This window comes from Adelges cooleyi, unplaced genomic scaffold (genome assembly GCF_023614345.1).
Source record: "Adelges cooleyi isolate 19-005CV unplaced genomic scaffold, UGA_ACOO_1.1 ACOO_flye_CR_arks_rails_tigmint_CR_PRNA_376, whole genome shotgun sequence".
In the NCBI taxonomy this organism is placed as follows: Eukaryota; Metazoa; Arthropoda; class Insecta; order Hemiptera; family Adelgidae; genus Adelges; species Adelges cooleyi.
This window is the reverse complement of record NW_026096053.1, coordinates 3,164,742-3,187,213: the sequence shown is the minus strand read 5'-3', so window position 1 is coordinate 3,187,213 and position 22,472 is coordinate 3,164,742. Positions and strand designations below refer to the sequence as shown.

The 22,472-nt window shown below is 29.7% G+C and overlaps 3 protein-coding genes across 5 annotated transcripts; 1 reads left to right on the top strand and 2 right to left on the bottom strand.

Moving 5' to 3' along the window:
- Positions 1-3,165: 3,165 nt before the first annotated feature.
- LOC126840207 (40S ribosomal protein S27-like) lies at positions 3,166-4,813 on the bottom strand. Its single transcript, XM_050575803.1, has 4 exons — positions 4,619-4,813; positions 4,165-4,273; positions 3,992-4,102; positions 3,166-3,300 (listed from the first exon to the last, which is right to left on the bottom strand). Exons 1-4 carry the CDS (start codon positions 4,622-4,624, stop codon positions 3,275-3,277), a joined length of 252 nt encoding a protein of 83 aa, XP_050431760.1. The 5' UTR covers positions 4,625-4,813; the 3' UTR covers positions 3,166-3,274.
- A 305-nt stretch (positions 4,814-5,118) lies between these two features.
- Positions 5,119-10,398, top strand: LOC126840206 (40S ribosomal protein S8). The gene is made up of 6 exons (XM_050575802.1): positions 5,119-5,250; positions 5,440-5,546; positions 7,371-7,470; positions 7,547-7,722; positions 9,549-9,678; positions 10,211-10,398. The coding sequence occupies exons 1-6, from the start codon at positions 5,247-5,249 to the stop codon at positions 10,318-10,320; spliced, it is 627 nt and encodes a 208-aa protein (XP_050431759.1). The 5' UTR covers positions 5,119-5,246; the 3' UTR covers positions 10,321-10,398.
- LOC126840205 (uncharacterized) lies at positions 10,197-22,427 on the bottom strand. 3 transcript variants are annotated; one of them, XM_050575799.1, is made up of 8 exons: positions 22,176-22,427; positions 20,014-20,141; positions 19,447-19,632; positions 17,812-19,381; positions 17,522-17,733; positions 15,649-15,834; positions 14,082-14,211; positions 10,197-10,612 (listed from the first exon to the last, which is right to left on the bottom strand). In XM_050575799.1, exons 1-8 carry the CDS (start codon positions 22,216-22,218, stop codon positions 10,467-10,469), a joined length of 2,601 nt encoding a protein of 866 aa, XP_050431756.1. In that variant the 5' UTR covers positions 22,219-22,427; the 3' UTR covers positions 10,197-10,466. The 3 variants fall into 3 exon arrangements, with proteins under 3 accessions (XP_050431756.1, XP_050431757.1, XP_050431758.1); XM_050575800.1 differs by having other exon boundaries at positions 17,522-17,730; XM_050575801.1 differs by lacking the exons at positions 20,014-20,141; positions 22,176-22,427 and adding an exon at positions 19,692-19,777.
- Between the last annotated feature and the right edge of the window lie 45 nt (positions 22,428-22,472).

Genomic DNA, 22,472 nt, shown 5'->3' with positions numbered 1-22,472 from the left:
TTCTTTGGCAACTTTATTAGGTTATGTAGGAAACAGATTTTTTGTTTTTTTTTATGTGAAAAAAATCGCGGTTTAATATTGAAAAAATTTCAAATTCATTTATTAAATTACAAAAAAACTGAAAAGCTGACATTTTTTAATGAAAATCGGCTTCTTACGTAACCTAGTAAAGTAGCCAAAGAACTTGAATCTACAGAATACAGAATTGAAATAGGATCTTCCTAAGTAGTCGAAATGTTGTCTGGCTTTTCCGTCTAAAATACACCAAAATGGCATTTACTCATAGAAAAAAATGTTTAAATTAAAAATAATACCTTGAAGCTTATATAAATTAACCGGTAAATTAGTTGACATGGTCGAAATTTATTAAAACATATTTTCTCTTAAATGTTGCCTATACGAAATTCCTTAAAAACACACCCGCATACAATTCCCTTAACCGAGAATAAATCAAACTTCACCTGTTGACTCGTAGTAGGAACTTCACAAGTAAGCAACAGCTAAGTTTACAAATTTAGTAGGGCAGGTACACCGTACAAAATAATAGCAATAACCTATACAACATTACAACCTAAGTCCTAACCTAACACAGGGAAGCAACAAGCTTAAACAATTGTGTTAATGTTTCCAATATGAGCAAATCGTTTTTGCGGTATTTAATGTTATATTGTACATTCGTAATTACTTATTTGATATTATTAAATAATATCTATTTTTTAAACAAAACAAAACCTAACTTTATGTGTATATACATTTATAAAATATATATATAAAAAAAAACCCAGAGTGAAAAATGAAAAAAGAGGGTATTAACCGACCTCCTGGGGTTTTCGATATTCGTTATGTGCCCTGTCCCTGGCACTAGCTGTCTCCGTCGACTGACTTAAGACGCGGCAGTTCCTTGACTACGTTTGATCATTAATCAAAATATTTCACCCCAACCGAAGGTATCCCCCGAAAACCCCTGAATAGTACCTAATATTCTCCCTCGTGGCCTCTTTCTTTTTTTCCCCCTCCGACTCTCCTTAAAATCTTACCCAACCACAATACTGTTATTCGCATTAGAGTATATATGTATATATAGAATAAATGAAAACAATTCACTCGTTAGAACATATTTTAGATTATGACTATGTTTTAAATAGACAAATAATTACAATTATTAAATAAATTAATTCTGTTTAAATCGTTCTAACTAATATTTAGTTACAGTAAGTATATTAAAGTTTAAATATATACTCTACTGAGTTATTTATGATAATATTAACTCTCAATACCAGTTGCTCAAATTGTTAATGTCTTACATAATATATTGTTTCCCATTTACAATTATTCTGTTTATTATCGTTGCATGAATTTAAAAAAATACTTATAATAGATTTTACTTAAAAATATGGTATATATTTAAATACAAATATTGCACATTTGTTAGTACTTAGTAAAATAGGTACAGTTGTGACAGTGAGTAGTCCCAATAAAACTATTCGTAGTCATGCTCAAGTGTTATTATTTATACTCTTAAGTTTTATACAACGAGATTAACAGTTATTTTATATTGTAAATATTTATATTAAAAATGTTTTTAAAAAAATACGGCGGGCTTGCTTTTGCTGTTATGACTTATGACTCATCAGTAGGTAAATTATTGCAAATGTTTTGTTTTTATAAATATATATATATATATATAATATAAAAAAATATATATTGTTGTACTTGTGTATTAAAAAACATTACCGAACCCAAACAAATCTAAATACAACGACGAGATAAAATAATAATATAATCTTCATGGCACCCAATTATGTGCGGTATCCTTTAAAATGGCGACTGGGAGTAATAAGGCGGCAAGCGTCGTATAAAAAAAATGTACAAAAAAATAACGATCCCCGAGAAATTGGTCTCAAAACAATTCATTAATCTTAACCGGGATAACGTCCCTCCCGTCGAGTTGGCAGTCAATTTAAAGAGAGCGCCCTATTCTAGTATCGGCAGTGATATAATACTTTTAAATTGGCCATGTTTGTCGGACTTGGCCCAAAAGAACATTGACAATATTCATTTTAAACACCATGTGTGTTTGAGACCGAAGAGGGGCGATCGCTTGTACGTTATAAGTCTTATAGAAATATATTGATGAATGGTTTTTTTTTTGTCATTTAAAATCGGCGAAAATTATAAAAAGCAATCGTTTTAAAACGAAATCTGATACCTATAGAGTAGTAGAGCATTCGATGTACTACTGTTGTGGATTCACACAATATTATGTGTAAAACTAACAGCTAACAAAATAAAATTTATCGCCCAAATACAAAAACGGAGATCGATAAAGTTATGAACCAAATTATTTGTATGCATTCGAACTTCGAAGTTCAATGAGAAATGTTTCATGTTTTAATTCTGTAGGACAATAACGGCTTCTGTAATACTGTCGAATAACTGAAAAAGAAAAAATTAAACACTTAGGCCAACTACTGAAAAGCTTCTAAGCTAATGTTTGTAAAGATAAAACTTCTAGGCTTAGAATATTATTTCCTCGAGCCTAAATTATAATTTATAAGAAAATAGATTTCTTCTAAATTAAAGAAACAAAATACACCTTTCGTTGTAGTTCTTCATTCTTAAAATGTTTCGTTGGGCATCCAGTATAACTTAATTGTGACTAAGTAATACACAATGTATTTTTGATTGATTATTATTGTTATGTAATGTAATTATCTCCTAAGCATGATTACAAATAAAATGGTTTGGTGATTTTCTTCTTTTATTATTTTGATAATATTTTGTTCAGCCACCAGTAGATTTATGTACAGTAGCCAGCTAGTTGTCAAGAGTGGAAATAAGTAAGTGGCAAGTTTGTATGATAACAGTTTTTTTTTTAACAATAATTCATATAATTCAATAGTTGTTATTTATACTGGAGCGGCAAATAAAGCAAATGGCAAGAAGACTTTAATCCTCTTTCGAATTTAATTAACAGTTTTGCTTGTTGCTATTTTCATTTAATATATATAAATTAATAAATACTTCTCAAGTCATAACTGTGATTTTTTTTATAAGGGACATTCTTCTAGATTTCTATTATAATATGTAGGTCAATGCAGATGTAAAATAAATTAGCGACTAATAAAAAAAATCTATAAAATAAATGTAAAAAAATACAACTAATTAATAACAGGATACTTATGAGTGTTTATTAAAGCTTAAAATATATATATATATTTATTTATTTATTTTAAAAAAATAATCATTAAGTTTACTGTTATAATTTTTAACTTTAATGTTTCCTTCGATATGAACAGCCTGTAAAAAACAAAAAAATGTATTATATATGTTAATTAATATACACATTTACATAAAAATGCTTAAATATATATGTGCTTGACAAACAAAATAAACCAAAATTTATATAGTTAACAAAATACAAGCAATTTTAGTTTTAACTGAATTTCATACATTAAATTTTAAAAAAATGTTATCAATAATATTGACATTGTAGATGCAAATATTATAACTCACATTAATAAAATTATACGAGCCAAAAAATGTTTAATAATACTAAATAATTGTTGTGCCACGTTTTGCAACAATCAATATATTAAAATCTATAATTAAGTTTTCTCAACTTTAATTACCAATTAAATTACATAATTGTTTTCAATGGTGTGGTATAAAAAAATTGTATTAATATATTTTCTACTAAAAAAAAAAAATGATTGTCCTGATAAGTTCATAAATGTGTTCAATAATTAATAATTAACATAATTTACTAAAAGTCTACTTCATTCGCTTTATAATGTGGTTCATCACTGACCAAGTAAAATATTTTAGGTTAGGATGGACAAAATAGGATTACAAGGAACAGGGAATTCAAAAAATTTGTTTTAATAATCAACAAATATGGGATACCGATTTTGCTGAAAATACCGTAAGAATAAAATGTGTAATACTAATAAATTAAATTACATAATACATAGAACATATAGCAACTTACCATCTGATAGTTTTCCTTTCCCTCCAGTTGGCCTACACAATACAATCAAGCAGCCATCACATCTCACTTTATCTTGGACATGACTAAATACAGTTTTAATTTTATAACATCCTAAAATAATAAAATAAACATAAATATATACAACATGTTTTAATTATAAGTGGATATTAAACCTGGGCATTTGATATCCATAAAGTATGAGTTGGGACGAGGTACCAATCTCTTTAATTTATGACTGCGTAAATCATCCTTTGCAGTCGGGTGAAGCAAACTTTTAGCCAACTAGTTTAACACATATTGTTTGTTAATAGAAAAAATAAATCAAATAGAGTAATTATAAATGTAGCATACCTACTTAAAACAAACAACATACATAAATTAGTATTGTATTAGGTGTTACAATAAATATTGTATTAATACTCAAATATATGGTAATTCAATATTTAACTAAATTAAGCATATTATAGAAAGCTTAAAGATCCAGTTATTTTTACTTTTTTACCCTCAAGATATACATATTCTAACATACTCGAATAAACTATTGTTTATACTATTTATCAATTTATGTATGTTTATTCTTTTTACAAACAAATAAATGTATAGAAAATTATTCAGTAGAATACTTACAGGCATAATGATAACTAACTAAATAATATTTTTATTTTATTAATTCTTGTAAATTATGTATTAAAATAAAACAAATATGTAATAGTTTATATTAGTTGCTTAATAAGAAACAAAATTTGTTTATATCCGAGGTCGGTGGTTACTGATTTCAGCCAACGACAATTATTTTACAGTATAGTTTAGCACTGGCATCATCCACTACCCACGTTTTGGAATTTTGATAACTCGCTATCATAATGGTACGGTATGGTATGCTATCAGTACATACCTGTTACCACCCACTACTTCTAAAAATTTAATTTTAAAAGAACATTTTATGTGTTTATAATAAAACTGTTCAATAGAAATTAATTAACTTCCTTAAAAACGACGTTTTGTAATTAAATTTTTTTATTTTAATTTACGACAAAAAGATTTAAAAACAACAGAAATATCAATATGAGATGTGAGAGTTAAGAGAGAGTTTTTGCGTTTGACGGATGGCCACCTTGCGCTGCTCCCCACTCTTGCCGCTTTAAACTTAACCTCACATAGTTTGAACGACATACATAGTTTGTTTACATATTTCCCCAGAACAGTCCCATTCTTTCCTTTTTATTCCTGCGTAGAGTGACGTTTAGGATTCAAGATGGGTAAGTCAATTTTCATCCGTTTACATCTAAAGAACTAACGTTTCGATTGTCAAATTGTTTAATGTTTCTAACATTTATTAAGTTGACAAATCATGATTTTCCTATAAAAGGCACAAGTCGACTAAAAATCTTTCAATTATGAGTGTCGGGTGTATCGTGTTCTCAAGTCACAATTTTAATGCATTTTAGGTATATCCCGCGATTCGTGGCATAAGCGTAGGAAGACTGGAGGAAAACGTAAACCTCTCCATAAGAAGAGGAAGTATGAATTAGGTCGTCCTGCTGCAAACACAAAGGTATGACTTCAATGATAATAACCAATTTTATAGCGATCCTAGTCTTCCCCTAACAATTTTGTAGCTAGGTGTGCGTGTTTAAGAGTTAATATAGCCACAAAAAATGCTTGGAGGGCGACTATGTAAGAACTTAACTTTATAAAACATATTTGCTAAAAAACTATTTTTGTATTTTCTTTTCGTTCTTAATATTTTTATATAATAGGATTTTGTAGGTATCGTTTTATTAGCAATTATCTTTTAAATTTGTCTAAATAATAGAATGGTAACAAAATTTGAGAGCTGGGAAACAAAACTTGTATTATTCGTGTTGAATATAAGTATTTTTGTATATTATTATATAATATACCAATCTGGTTCTTGATTTATAAATTATGAAAGATCATCTTGGTAGTTTGTTTCCACAATAAACTATTATGTTAATTAATAAAAACATAATATTGGTTAATACCTACTCTTTAAATGCATTATTTTAAATTATAATACCTTTATCAAAAACATTATGATGAGACGTATGTCTGAATATTACATGACGACATTCATTTTTTTTCACCTCTAACGTCCTGAATGTTTATTAAATTAATAATATTCATATACTTCAAATATTTTGAATATCTTTAATGATGCATACAGTAAAAATCTTTGAAGTTCAAATTATTTTACTTCGAGTCTTACTTTCGAAAAGAAATATAGGTATTATTTATATATGAGCGTGTGCTTTTATCACTTTAAATTCTTGAGATCAACGATAATATGATGAGACAAATATCCGAGTTCATGTGACGATATTCTTATTTTTCACCTCTAACGTCCTGATATGTTTGGTATTTCACATTTTGTTGTAAAATTTATTCAATTTCTTAATTTAAATCTCCAAGTTGCTGTGTGCCAGAAATTCAAATTTGTGGCATGTTCTGGTACAAGTCTGTATAGACCATGGTTTGTTAGTAAGCTCTACCTAGTTGAAAAACTTGTTCAATAGTCTATTGTTGCTGAAGATTAAAAAATATCAGGTTATCCACCATTATGAGTGACTTGAGTACTTAGTATTGCACTTATGATGAGACCAAAGTCTGAATATTATATGACGATATTTATTTTTTTTCACCTCTAACGTCCTGATGTGCATTAACCTATAAAGTATACGATAATCAATTGTATCAGCCTGAATATATTGTATGGATATTTATATTTTCAACTCTATTTAATAATTTAAAACTTGTCTATTAATGATGAATATTGTTAGTCTGACCTAAAATAATGATTATTACAATCTATCCGCTTATTAATATCCTGAAATAGACTTAAGGATAGATATAATGTATACAATATTTATAAATTAGGCATTATACTTTTTATAGTATATAATTTGTAGGAAATCATATTAGTTTTAATAAATAGATAAACAAAATTTCATAATTTTTTATTTCTATTAGTTTAATAAATAGAGTATTTTTTTCTTAATTTATATAATAATTAAATGAATGATGGTTAATTGGTCATATTTATGGCCTCAAATAACACCAATATTGAGCAATAACACCCTAGACCTGACAAAAAAAACATTTCGGTTCACTGCCCTTCTTTAAATTACATTTTTGGATAACTAGAACATTGCACTATATTCAGTTAAAAAAAAAGAATTATATATATATTTAGAATAATGATGATCAACCATTTTTGTTATGAAGTAGATGATTTAATCATTTATCCGCTTATTAATATGCTGAATTCATACTTTTAATAATAAAAGAAACAGACAATTTAATTATTATTATTATCATACTTATATACCTTCTTTTTATTAATAAAAAACAAATTTAGCTTGGCGCTCGACGTGTGCACATTGTTCGTACGCGAGGTGGAAACAAGAAGTACAGAGCTTTAAGATTAGATCAAGGAAACTTTTCATGGGGTTCTGAAGGTATTGTAATGCAAATTTATTTTACATTACTAATGTTTTTTCTGGATAATTTGACCATTTTTTTTTTCTATACCAGGTATTTCAGCTAAATCTCGTATCATCGATGTTATTTACAACGCCTCCAACAATGAATTGGTCAGGACGAAAACATTGGTCAAAAATGCAATTGTAGTGATTGATGCAACCCCATTCCGTCAATGGTATGAAGGTCACTATGCTTTGCCAATTGGACGTAGGAAGACAACAAAATTGGTATGTATACTACTTTATAATTGAAACCACGTCACAAAATTGTGGTATTTTGATATTTATATATAATATGTTATATGTCAATCGTTAGAGAACTACGTTATTAGCCCTCTAAAAAAATATTTTATATAATAAGGAAAATCTTTTGCTCTATGATGAACCTCCATTCTTGATAGGAATTGCCGTCTGATAACTTGATGACTATGTACTGATCTGAGAGCAAAAAAACTGATATTGATAACTGCTTAATTTAAACAAGTATCATTGATTTAATGATGAGTGAAATTTCGGTTCCTGATATTATTTTATGAGGATCAATATATTCCGCAGCGCTCTGAAGTCATAAATGTTAAAAAAAAAAATTGGCTTATACTTCTAAGTTAAAAACAATTTGTATCTTAATGATCTATATTATGAACATTTTCAGTGAAGCTATTACTTTTTTAATCTAAAAAAAATATGAATTTAAAAAGTGAATTATTTAATAACATAATGATGAGTGAAATTTCGGTTCCTGATAGTTTCTATGAGGATTAATTTATTCCGCAGCGCTCTGAAGTTATAAATTATGTTTTTTTTTATATTAAAATAAAATTGTAACTTTTAACAAACCTGGGCAACATTAAAATTAGTTAAAAAAATAAAACCAAATAACTTTTTATTTGGTTTAACAGTTTATATTAACCTGTTATTTGAAACAATCAAATACAAATGTATTATTTATAATAAGCTAAATGTTTGTTATTTAAATAAACAAAGACCAAGTTTGCCTATTAAGTAGTAAATGATAATAAATAAAATAGGGACATGGTGTAGCAAAGTGGAATCGGTTGTCACTTGGCACCCGAGCTTAAGCTGTGTCCATCTGACATGACATGACCATCTTTAGTGACTGCTCAATGCTCATTTCATGTCCCTATCGTATATGTTAACACCAACACAACTCAACCAACCAAAACGCTAATGGCCTATGTTGTTGGAGCTCTGAAATAAAAGTAAAATCTAATAGCTTCTTTTTTACTAATAAATAAAATATTTATATATCTACACAATAATTTCACTTCAGCAATATTTTTAAATAAAGCATTATTCTGTTTGAATACTAATATAATTGAAGAACCTAATATTATGATGAGTGAAATTTCGGTTCCTGATAGTTTTTATGAGGATTAATCTATTCCGCAGCGCTCTGAAGTTGGTCATTATGCTGTATTTATTTAGAATATATTTATAATTTAATCTTCAGTTATCATCGATTAGTTGTGCTGTGATGAACCTTTCTTGTCTTGATAGGAATTGCCGTCTGATATTTCTGACGATTATGAAACCGTCTGAGTACTAACGTCCTATTTATTGTAATAATGTTAAACATGTGTAGGTACTTATTATTTTATAAAAAAAAAAAAAATTGGTACCCAAATTTAATTACAAGTGCTGAGTGATATTTTAGTTTAAATGTATATCACCTGCTCTCTGATGTTCTAATTAAAAATAATACTAATATATTTACATGTCTTGCAGTTTCTCCCACTTGAATAGATAGACCAAGCTAACGTTTTTTAATACTTGTACATTCCATCTACAGGGCTGTGGTTCGATACTTCTCATTCCTTAGTAAGTGGGAGCAACCATAAGATGTGTAAATAGTGTAAAAACGATACCCCCCCCCCCAAGCTTCAGTAATTGTTTGATAATATTAATATTATTTTTCATCGATATTGACAAAGCGCCGTTCAATTACTGAGAACTATTCGAGTGTTACTTCTTGTATACTAAAGTATTATTGTTATTATTATTAAACAACAACAAAATTGTTTTTAAATTCATAGACCGAAGCTGAAGACAAAGTTTTAAACAAGAAACGGTCAAGGAAAGCTGAACTCAAGTACAAGAAGAGGCAACGTTTTGCTAAAGTTGACCAACCAATTGAAGAACAGTTCCAGACGTCTCGTTTGCTTGGTAAGTCTTTAAGAAGATGTTCTCAAAGTAGCAATGCATTTTTCCTTTAAAATACAAAATGTATACACAATTTTTTTTAAGCGCTATGATGATTTTACATAGTTTTTGTGATGTTGACTTGTTGGCATTAATTGTTTTTATTAATGCCTTTCAATTGAATGAGCATTTTTGTCATAGTTACACTGAGCGTTCTTTTTTTTTGTATAGATAACTTTTACCATATGTAAATATAGTAAAGTAGTGATGACAATTCATTAAGTTAAAAGGCTGAATAATAACATCAGTCTTATGATTTTTTTTCATAGTTACCCTGAACACAACCGATGTTAATATATTGCATTATTTTGAGTTTAACTAACATTTTATATTGAGCAATATTATGATGTTTAAGTAATCTCGTTAAGATGATAATTTTGTGAAATAAAACAATATATAAAATCTGAATATTGCTCAGTTTTATTTTAATAATGCCATTTATTTTATGTTATTTTATTTTAAATATTTGCTGATGTCTTTTTTTCTTTTTTTTTAGCTTGCTTAGCTAGCAGACCTGGTCAATGTGGACGAGCAGACGGTTACATCTTGGAAGGAAAAGAGCTGGAATTCTACCATAGGAAAATAAAGGCCAAGAAAGGCAAATAAATCCATGTTATTTTAATCAATGTCATGTTAACATTGTTCTTTTGACATTATTAAATAACAAATGTTTTTTTGAGATAACTAGTGTTCTTATACAAATTATACTGTAGTTGACCTTAATTAAGAAGTGGTGGCACGTGTTGCCAAAATTATGGTGTCCAGATAGGCGATGCTAATGGATCAGTTATTACTCCAGCGATAAGACTGACTTTGGTGTGTAAATCCAGCACAAAGTACACGAAAGGCCTGGACACCACAAAATTATGTTGCACATACTTGCGTTGAATTTCATAAACTAAAACATAAAATAAACATTGCTGTGTGTTAGTAATGAATATAATAACAAAAATATATTTTATATTGGTTAGTTTTAAACAAATTGTATCTTCCCAAGATACGCCCATTGCAATATCTCTTAAACTTAAAAAGTTTTGAAATCCGTTGTTTTGAAATAATACATTAATTTATAGACTATAAATTTGAAATTAATAAGTACAACTTGAGAAAAAAACTGTTAAGCAAACTTATGGTTAAATATATAGTAAAGATATAAAATCTTTCTTAAGTACAACTTTATTTTAACATCAATAACCATTTGAATAATAACCTTTGCAATTTATTGTGATTTATTTTTCATTATTCCAAAATGATAAATTTATATTCTAAATAAAATGTATTAGAAAAAACCTCATTTTGTCCAAGCAAATTTAAGTTTACTCTGAACCTAACCTTACAGGCGAATAAAACCACAAATAGTATAAACTAATGGCTGAATTATTATGTTTCCTTAAGTCCCCTGAACGGAAACATTTGAGGTGCTTCTGTCCTTAGATTTAACAGTTCTGAGTATTGCTTATGTAAATTTTTAATTTTTTTTAATACGTTAAGACCTCAGTTCTCTAGAAACGTATTGAATTGCGCAAAAAAAACTATAGTTTTATAAAAGACAACTTGAAAACGAATAATTAATACTTGCCAAAAATAATTTTTCTTGACCATACCTCCCTCAACCCTTGTACAATTTCAAAAATATAGGTGTTTAAAAGTTCTTAACTCGTCCACAGTCAATTAATTTAATATATTATTTTATTTCCAAGGCCAATACACGTCTAGGTTTTTTTAAAATTTCAAAACCGGACGAAAAAGACTTATATTGCGTTTAGAATATTTATACATTTCGCATTATTAAAACACCGTTGTCCGTTCGAATCTAATTTGAATACTAATTACTAATTGAATGCGTTTCCTAAATTATTGCTAAATACTTAACGAACACGATAATATGTATTTAATTCTGCCTAAAATGCAGTTTATAAGGTTGGGTGGTTTTTTTATTTAACTAATCGATTAACGTTTTAAAAATTAGTCTCGGTATTAAACGCTTCCTATAATATCCCTACACTTTGTTGAAACACTAAGCAAATCGAGTATACATATTATTTTTGTGCCGAATGAAGAAAAAACACATAATAAGATTTTTAAACGGAAGTAAATCGGCCTTAGACAATCGATTACCTTATTAGATATGATATAATAACTCGTCTGATAATAATTTTAAAAATATACAGCCTCAAAAACGAAAAAAATTATTATATTTCGTCTCTTAAAACATTACATAATAATAATGCATAACACACATATTATTATAAAAATGGCAATTTTCTGCTGTTGTACGACGCTAACTATTAAATCTACATAATTATTATGTAATGGGTCAAAACTAATATTGTATTGTTTAGTTTATTAGGTAGTAAAAGTACATTAGGTACTCGGAGAAGCAAAATGTTTTTTCCTAATGTTTCCTTCATCAAAGCTGTTTCGTCAGATGGTAAAAAAATCCTATTATAGTTGTTACATATTATAATAAGTATGGCGTGTTCTGCGTTTATAACATATTATCATCTAACCTCTTGTTTGGTGTACCTATCTACTCGATAATTCTTTTTATTAATAGATCAGAATGTTATGAGCCTAATTGAGACGTTTATGGGTCTCAAAATTATGCAATATTTTAGAGTTGGCGGAAAATTAAACATCATGCAATCTAACTTAGTTTTGAAGTTCATGGATGACGGTGTCATAACAAAAATGTTTCAAAAGTCGAATCAAAATAATTTCTGATTATTATGTAATTATTATACTGTACAACTAAACATGACTTTTTTTGTAAAAGAAGCAAAATATATATTTTAGAAAATATTTTTTTTCGATTCTCCTCCAAAGTTGTATACATATCAAAATTTTCTAATTATATGTATGAAAAAATATAATTTTTTTTTATTAATTCTGAGACCAGTTTTTCAAATCAAATCAAATAAAAAACTATATGAAGTAAATTTTAGAAAATTATTTTAACGTACAGAAAATACTGACAATAGTAAATATAAAACAATACTTAAATACAAAATTCAAAACGGTATTTTTTTTACAACATTGGAGGTGGTTTAAAAAAAAGACCTAGCTATTAAAGAAAATAGCGAATAGAATAGCGTGTCAAAGAAAATCAGATTTGGATTCAGCAAAACATTTTTTTTTTTCAATTATTGATGTATTTTCTATTTTGGTTCCAAAATGATGGTTCGTGTTTTACTATGATTACTTAACATACAATTTTTGTATATAGCTGTAATATCATTGCTTATAAGAGTTAATTAATAATAATAACTAACCAACAGCTGACTCGGTACCCAACTGGAATATCTATGTATATTGTATATTATTATCTCAATAAACCCGGTTTGGCTATACCTGTAATAATATTATGTGAGTAAAGGTAACAATACTATTAAGTACCTAGGTATAACTACTTATTAACCTATATGTTCCGTTTGAAAAGTCAGTTTAAATAGTAACTATGAATTATTAATAAAACCGTACCTGCACTAAAATAATAGACATTTGAGGTGGCTATCAAATGACAAATTGCGCCGTTCGTATGCCACTATTTGCGTAACGCTAAATAATAATATTGATGTAATCATTTTTAAATATTGGATTTCTCCAAGTAAGAAAAAACGCCAATATATTGCCCAAATCTCCACCGGGCCGTTGCGTGTCGCCAAGTATGTATAATTGCAATACACACACGTATGACATTAGGTATATGTTATTATTGAATTATATGTATGTACATTTATGTAGGTATAGAATATATCTTAAGAGTATGAGGACAGTGTATACTACGTTTCGGTTTGCCGGTCAACCGCGAAACGCACAATATTCTCGAGGCGGTTTTTATAATATTCATATTTATAATAAATATAAAAAAAAAACTATTATTTATATGAATATAATATTATAATATTAATAACGTGACATTCCTCTCCCCCTCCCCGTGAAAAATATTTCTTATTTTTTTATACCTTAGTCGTTTTGCGCAGAAAAACAATACTAATGCCACTAAATGAAATTGTGTCGAGAAAAACCCAATAATGAGGTTATCACCAAATTCGTATACATAGACATATATACGCGTGTATACCTGTGTGTACCTATGTCTTATGCACTCGAAGGACAGGTCAAATAGCCGTGAAGAGTTTTTCCGGCGATTATACGCGGACATACCCGTGGACTTAGGAGCGCGGACGACGGTCTTATACAGCGTAGGATAATGTAAAATTTTTCATGGTCGCCATCGCGCCCATATAATGTGATAATATTATATACTAGGTATAATATAGCGGGGCCGCAATCGATGTCGAAAACCATTAATAAAACCAAAAAAAAAAAATGTGCATGGAAAATCCTATTGTTTGCTTGCTCACCCGACTGAGTGCTGTACTTTTTTGCCGTGACCGACACCACCTGTTGTACTGAGCTGACGAACAACCGAGCGTCCGGCGACATGAACGACATATCGGCTCTGTATCTGTAAAAGACGTCCTGGATGCCAATCTGCAATAATGGGAAAAACAAATTACTAAGATAATATTATTTTTAAGACAATATCGTGTGACAGAGCGCAGCTAGTGGAGGGAGGGTGTGAGCACAAGAGGGAAAACGCTCTAAACGACAACATTTCAGGGCGGAAAATGTTGGCTTTTTTTTTTTAATTAAATAAAACAATTAGATTACAGGTTGTAAAAGTATTGAATCCACGTTTGTCAAAATTTGAGTTAGTGGCCAAAAAAAAAACAATAAAAGAGACCATACAGATGATTATAGTGACGGGTGACCATAAAGATTACAGTGACAATAATTGTTTTACATAAGTTATGTATTACTAGAAAGAAAAAACTTTTAAAAGAACGATACAGTAAAAACAAAATTAGTCCATAACATGTTACAGGTATAACATATTGTATCAAGTCTATTCGGTGCTGAAAAAGTCTCTTGAATATTTTTTATTATACTTTAATGACTACTTATTTTAAATTGCGATAACTCAAATCAACATTTCCCAATTTTTTTTTTATCCGTTTTGCATTTAGTCAGGTTTTACCTGATCTTTTGAATTTATAAGATATCCATAAGTAAATAACCATACAGGCTACAATAAGTTTTATATTTTTGGCATTTGCTCGCCAAGTCGCTTTGGAGCACATATTTTAAAGTATATTCGGCAGTCGGCACTATTTGAATCGTTTATTTATAGAAGTTGATAAGTTACAATTTTGTCGAGAATGACCTTCTTTAATAAACATGTTCTGTGGCTACGGATAGGTCAAATTCGTACGATGATTCATTGTTTAATGGAAATTCAAACATTTAGTTAAATTGTGAAGTCAGAAAAAAAGTTCCTATTAATGATTTATACATTTTAAGTCATAATAAAATATATTGGTAAAGTAGTTTTGGTTTACATCACTCTATTGCACACAATCTCGTTTAAAAAAAGGGTCAATTAGCCAAACTGCATTTTTGCAAAGTTAAGAGCAAGCTAGATAATTTTCAGATAATTTTGCTAAAGTGTATCCTGACTCCTGAGTACGCTAAATGTTAATAGTGTACGTGTGTGTTATAATATTATATAACAACTCAGGCGAGAGCCTATGAAAATTATAATGTGTACCTACTATGTAGAAGCGACAACAATAATATTTATACAAATGTAGTAATAATTGCGTGAGCGGGTCTTTGACTCGGATCTCGATAGAAGTGTGCGCCCTTGAACCAACCTATTCGGTCGTCTTCTTCTTACACGTATCCATTTAATGGTAAATTGCACGGTCGGCTCGTTCGGATAATGTATGGCCGGCAATTATTGTTAATATTGTTGTATATCATTGCTTACCGACTTAGAAACGCTGTGTATACCTATCTGTATATTATATATATGTATATTTATAATATACACACCTATTATAGGCTATAGCCTATACGGTCAATCACCTGTTGTAAAGCTGCAGTCAAGTCGACTTTGGCCGTATACTTAAACATGGGTACCGTCGCGTGCACTGCAGCCGGTTTCAAGGAATTGTGAATGTTGCGCAGGGACAACGTTGGCAACAGTAAAAGCAACTCTGACAGCCCGCCGGGATGATTTGGCATGAGTATCATCAGCGTGTACCTGGGATCCTATAAAAGTCAAGAAAAAAAAATGGTTTTCAAGCAGTAAAACAACATAAACAGCGAAAAAATTGATTATTTTTCTAGAGATTTAATTTTTTGAAAATGTTAAAAAGTTGTTAAAATATGGTCACGTTGTCATTTTATTTACTAATGTTTTGCTAAAATTGTATGGAAAAAATTTTACGCGACAATAGTTTAATAAAATCTTAACAAATTATTTGTTACAAATAACAATACTTAATACAAAATAAAACATTTTTGAAACATTAAAATCCTTAGACCAAATTAACTCTTTTCTCAACTCAAATCTTCGCAATTACATCATCAATAGAAATGTACATGTATTATCTAAAATATTATATTATGCCAAAGTTTTTTCAACCCACCTCCTCTTTTCTTCATTTTCAATTTATAAATCCACATTTGTATGTTTTCGCAGGAATTATCATGAAACGGTTTATTGTTAGCTTACATAATTATTTTACCAATAAATTTGATAAAATCACATTTTTTATTACAGAAAAAAACATTATAAATAAATAAACCACCCCCTCAACCATAGAAGTATATCCAAATTCCAACGTGTGAAGTGTGAACGTTGAATTTTAGAACAACCTTTAAATTTACAATACATTTTGTAGTACTAGCTTAGTTTTACGAATAACAGTAAAACAAAACATACTTAAAATAGAACATGCACGCGTTTTGTATAGATGTTGCGTCATTGACTTTTTTTTATTAAATTATGTAAAAATATTATATTTTCCCACAGTTATATATCTATAAAACAGACAAAACACAATACTTAATATCATTGCAATATTATTCGCTTTTTTTTAACTGATGAAGCTGGTCGATGGGTTAATAAATAATAATTAAATATAAAAAAGTAAATTACAACTTTATTTCTACACCTAAGGCCTTTATAGTGTATGTATATATTTTTTTGTTACGTCAAATAATTATAATATTTTTTTTAATTAAAAGGTTACTGGTTCCAACCGTTAAATTTTGTTAATGTCGGCAATTAGAGCGGCAAAATACCTGATGTACATTTTTATTAAAAATAGCCAGCTGGCCTTAGAAACATTTAGGAAAATATATAACTTACCTAATCCAACTTATAATATTATTTAATCAGTATGGCAGTTCATAAAAAAACATACCAATAAACGCGGAAGAAGTCATTTATTGAAGAACTTTTATCAGTGCTCAAAAGTTATTATAAAAAAGTTAAGGGTTTGTTGGTTGGTTAACTTTCGACATGTTACATGTATACTTTTTTCCCCTATACACGCTAGAAAGGCATTTAAAAATTAAAAATATAATTCAATGCTAAATTGTTGTAAATATAACAGCCTTATCGGTTTCATAATATTATATAATATTATTAATAATAAATAATTATCATAATTTTTGTAATATACTCGTATAATTGTGCGTTGGGTTTTGATTAAACAAAAGTAAAAACTTATAATTATTGTAAAAAAAAATGAGTAATGTCAAAATGTAATTGGAGGGTGGGCGAGGAAAGGTATTATGTTCTGGAACACCACCCCTCCGTCGTCTCTGACTATTGATCCTCCCTTTCGTAAATCATGTCTACGCTATTGTGACTATGTACTATACTTATAATCCCCTTAAAATACCATACGAATTTCATATTTTGTTTGATGCCATAATGTATACTTACGTCTAAGGGAAGTTCGATAACTTGGGACTTAAGTTCGAAGATAAATCCGAACGGCAGCATAGCTGTGAATGTGAAGAATGGAATTTTTTGAAAACCCGCATTGTACAAATTGGATGATTCAAAGGGATTGGGTTGAATCCAACCAGGTGATGGTACATAAGACTTAAATCCACTATACCATTGATTTTGTCTTCCGTTATATCCTTGAACTGCTTATTTTCAGAAACAAAAATTATTTTTAAAAAATTGGTTATTTTTTATTTTATAATAATAATTTATGCCATATTTACATTGGCCCAAGTATCTTCTTTTGCGTTTCTTCGGTTCTCTTAGTGCAATTGTTATAGCCGGATTTTTTGGTCGTTGCATCAGTATTCTGTCGGGTTTTATTAGGGTCCTTTTTCTCGTACTATTACAGTCGGCTCTTAGATCATCTTTTTTGACGACAAATTCTACATCAAACGATGGCAAGTTGTCATATCCTTCTATCGATCTACCGCCATTGCGGTCAAATGGTGCAATTCGGTAATTTTGATTGGATTCAGCTTCCGATATTATTTCGTTTTCGGTAGTGTTGCTTCCATTGCTTCCAGACAGACTCTGCAACGGAGACACCGAAGACTCCATCACAGTAGTTCCATCGCTATCGAAAGTAGTCTTCGTAGATGTGATAATTTCTTCAGTACTGCCAACTCCGAACTCCTGGGTTAAATTTTTAGACGTCTCGTTTTGGACTTGGACCAAATTAATTTCCTCTATAATAATTGGCGTAGTCGCTTCCACAAAGCTTGTAATTCGATTGTCGATCTCAACAATTTTGTTACTAACTACTGCTTCAGTCACACTCTCAGTAATAACAGTATTAATAGGGGTAGTCTCAGTAGTAACAGTATTAATAGGGGTAGTCTCAGTAGTAACAGTATTAATAGAGGTAGTCTCAGTAATAACAGTACTAATAGGGATAGTAGTAGTAATAGTAGGGATAGAAGTAATAGTACTAGGGGTAGTAGTAGTTATAGTACTAGTAGTAGGAGTAGTAACTGAAGGGTCTTTCGTCGATTTCTCAGAAGCGTTAGTTAAAATTGTTTCGATTTCAATAGCTGGCATACTTGATGTTGCAGGAAAATCGGTGTCGGTCACGCTTGGGCCAGTTGATGTTTCGACCAGCTTAGCGTTTGGTTCAGTGTTATTAGCCAGTGGCATAGGTTTAGTTTCTGAAGTCAACGCGTTACTACTTATGTCCAAACTCATTTGTGTGACCGTAGCCTCCGCTAACATTGGTTCGTTAGAAGACAGGCTCCCGAAAAAATCGTCGTTATCAGTTGGCCCGAAATTATAAGGTCCATAGTCACTGTTGTCTATTTCATTCGAAGATCTAAGTGCTTCTTCGACGGCTAGATATTTCGTGGTTTCCGGTTGACTGGTCGTGGTCGAATCTAAGGGTTTTATTTGAGGCTGTGTCCCGATTTCGACCACCATTTTATCAGTATGAGAGTTCATCGCTGGATTTGTGCTCATGTCTATTTTCGACATTGTAAAACTACCGTCACCCACATACGTCACTTTGGCTGTAACTGGAAGTTCAGTGATTACCGTATCTACATCACTGGCTGATCCTTTGGTAACATTCGTCACTTGAATAGTTTGGCTGGTTGGAGTCATTTCCGCGACAACGGTACCTTCAGTAGTAATAGCTACGGATTGGGTAGTAGAAGATACTTCAGGGCACGAATCAATTAGGAAACTATTCGGCTCGTCAAAACCGTACAGTTGAAGAACGCTTTTGAATTGAGGTCTCAAGCAGACTTCTTCTCGACTCATAGTTAAACCGTTTAAAAATCCGTCGCTTTTGAAGTATGTCTAAAAATAATATTCAACGATAATGTGTTAATTTACAAAACTATAGCACAGCGATGTTTGTTTACTTTGAGGTAACGATTTAAGTCTCTCATCCCGATCCTAACTGCTAAAATTTCCCAAGGCAAATTCAAAGATTGCTTTATCTGTAGCGCAGAATATCCACTAGAACCCTCATATAACAACACCGATACAGCCATTAAACCGAAAGGGGAAAATGCAATGTTGCCAGCCACTCCTCCGGCAGCTATAACCTGAAATAATAAAAGTATACTTACACGTTTAAGCCTTGAGTGTATATTTAAAAACTTACCAATAAGGAATAACATTTAATAATGAACAGTCGTTCATTCAGAAATAATATATGATAACTAAGTACAATTTGTTTTTTAAACGAAATATAAATTATTCGATGGTAATAAATCTATCATAGGTGCGTGTGTGGTCAGAACCAGTTAAGTCCAGTTTTAACACCATAAAACAAAATGGCCATTTGATTTAAAATATAAATCAATATATTACCTACAATTTAAATGATGTTTTTTTTATTATTGATTAATTAGTTACGGGAATCGAATAGTCACAGTTATGTATACACACACACATATATATATATAATACTAGTTATTACTTACCCGCAAGACACAAACTCCAAGGTCATTAGTTAGATCTGCCATCGAGTCCATTGGCCGAGGACTTAAAGGCCGCTTCTGGTAAAACGAATATTGACTGTATTCGTCCTGCAAATTCGATCTGATTGCACCTGCAATATTTATATCAAAGCATATTGTGTCAATATTAGCGCCAACATATTCTGCTGTAGAGTTATCAAAATGTTACAAAAAAAAACTATTCAATTATGAAGTTCGATTTAGAAGAAAATTGTTGTTCTATAAAACCACGGCACAATATGTTAAACACTTGATTATATTTGTAAATTTAAAATATTGTTATAAACAAGAGGTAAATTTCCCATTAGGCACGATAGTCTAAGTGCCTATGGCCTCCAATTTTTAAATATAGGCCAGGGGCTTTGGAATAGGCAAGACAAATATATGTAAAAGAATATCCAACGGGGTGGTAATGTAGCTAGTGTATAGAAGAGTAACCTTGGTTATAATAATGCTAATTTATCAAGGTTCTCTAGGGAAGAGGAATAACCTTTTTTTTTTGTCTTGGCCTTCAACATATCAAGTTAGACTTATTTTTGAAAACTAATAAGATGTTCTGGAACCTGATATTTTCAAACTTTTCATGGTATATTGTTTATTAAACTGAGAAGGTCGAGTAAACTTTAATTGTCAAAGGTTAAACTATTGTTCGTTTTCTCTTCTTTTTAGTCTCTTGTAAAAACTTGACTACTCAGAATGTGTTTTACTTGATTCACAATAAGTTACAATTTACAACCTAACGCTTATTTTCAAATGGAATAAAATGGCTTTGGTAGGAGTCCCGTCCGTTTTCTAAATATTTCTTAGAAAAGTTATTATTGTTAAATACATTATGTAAAAAAAAATTCCTTTTTTTATAAAAGAGAACAATATTCCGGAGGGCAAGACGGTGCGTTTTTTTTAAAGTTACAGTCATTTAAAAATGTTAAAATAGTCGTTTTTTCTAAACTATGTATTGAGCGTTCTACTTAGAATAATGAAAAAACGCAATGTCTTGCCCTCCAGAATATAGTTCTCTTTTAATTTTATAATGGTGCTTTTACTCTAAACCCAAAATTAAGCGAGTTATTTTTAGTCTGCTTAAACATGTAGAGATGAAAAACATTTTTAAATCGCTTTCAAGGATGCTGTGATAGTCCAAAAAATGAATTAACTACCAAATAGTCCTAGTTATTGAACTAATAATTACACATCACAGCTTAACCTTTAAATTATGATTTTGTAAAAAATTACCTATACTTTGCTCCTTAAAAATGGGCGGTGCTTAAAACTAAGATTTTACGGAAATTACCTATACCGAATTTCTTAAAGGGACGCTACCCACCCGTAACTTTTTGTCTTAAAAAAAGTTTACGACAATCAATCTATACAGGCTGTAATGGTTCTAGAAACAAACAAATTTTCAAATAAAATAAAAAATAATATTCCCTGTTTGAATATTTTTTTTCCGTGAATGTTTAAAAAAAAAAAAAGCAAACAAAATGTTTTAAAAAATTATTGAAAATTAGTGGACTGAGTAATCGAAAATTTAAAAACGTTTAAGCACAGATAATGTTTTTCTCTAGCTACTGCGAAAATTTGGTGGTTTTACAACTGTTCCAAGACACTTTGGTTTTGATTCGCGCAAATCTATTTTAAGGGAAAATAATAATAATTGTAATTTTGTCTATTAAAATTTGTGTAACTCTGGCGAAAAAATAACAATCAATTAAAAATTCTCATTATTGTATTAATAAGTGTACAGTATACACTATAGTTTCAGCTCTAAATTAAAATTTTGTGAAAAATTTCTTATACTCTACCTCTTAATAAATGGGTGGGTTGCGTCTCCTATATAAATGACGTACGTCCTGTGTCACATTTATCAATAAACTTGACAAGTATTTTTTTTTATTAATAAATTTTAACTTTTATAATATTTATTATCTAATTATTTTTCGATTCGTTGAATTGACGCCTCAATCGAAAAATCCTTTCGAGTCTAAAAGTATTAGCATAGGTTATAAAATATTTATACCTAATCAAATATTAGGTATGTAATTATTATGTGAAATAATTCTTAGGAGCAATACAAATTTTTAATATTTATATATAAAAAAAAAATATATACATTTTTGAAAACTTACCCAGAAATGATATTATTAAAACGATAGCCCATAACGTTTTCATAGTGTACGCGAAATGTGATATTGTTTTACGCACTTAAAGCTTTCGAGTGCAAGAAATGTTGGGTTTTTTTTTTAAAAATTAAACATGGATGAATTTTTTATGAATGTAATTACTACAAAAAAATAACTAAACTTATATAGCCGGTACCGCGAGCAGTGAGTTAACACGGTTACCGCGTTCAGCGTCTAGCAGAGACTACAGGAGTAAGGAGTAAGGACAGTCAGTTAACTAAGCAGTAATATTTTAAAAACTGA

Bases quoted from the DNA above. Each gene is read 5' to 3' on its own strand.
- LOC126840207 (XM_050575803.1), bottom strand. The intron at 4,103-4,164 runs GTTTAATATCCA...TTATTATTTTAG, and splicing joins TATGGATATCAAATGCCCAG to GATGTTATAAAATTAAAACT. The intron at 3,301-3,991 runs GTAAGTTGCTAT...TGTTTTTTACAG, and splicing joins GAAAGGAAAACTATCAGATG to GCTGTTCATATCGAAGGAAA.
- LOC126840206 (XM_050575802.1), top strand. The intron at 5,547-7,370 runs GTATGACTTCAA...AAACAAATTTAG, and splicing joins GTCCTGCTGCAAACACAAAG to CTTGGCGCTCGACGTGTGCA. The intron at 9,679-10,210 runs GTAAGTCTTTAA...CTTTTTTTTTAG, and splicing joins CCAGACGTCTCGTTTGCTTG to CTTGCTTAGCTAGCAGACCT.
- LOC126840205 (XM_050575799.1), bottom strand. From the start codon at position 22,218: ATGAAAACGTTATGGGCTATCGTTTTAATAATATCATTTCTGG. The intron at 19,633-20,013 runs GTAAGTAATAAC...TTATTATTTCAG, and splicing joins TTGGAGTTTGTGTCTTGCGG to GTTATAGCTGCCGGAGGAGT. The intron at 15,835-17,521 runs GTAAGTATACAT...TGACTTTTATAG, and splicing joins TTATCGAACTTCCCTTAGAC to GATCCCAGGTACACGCTGAT.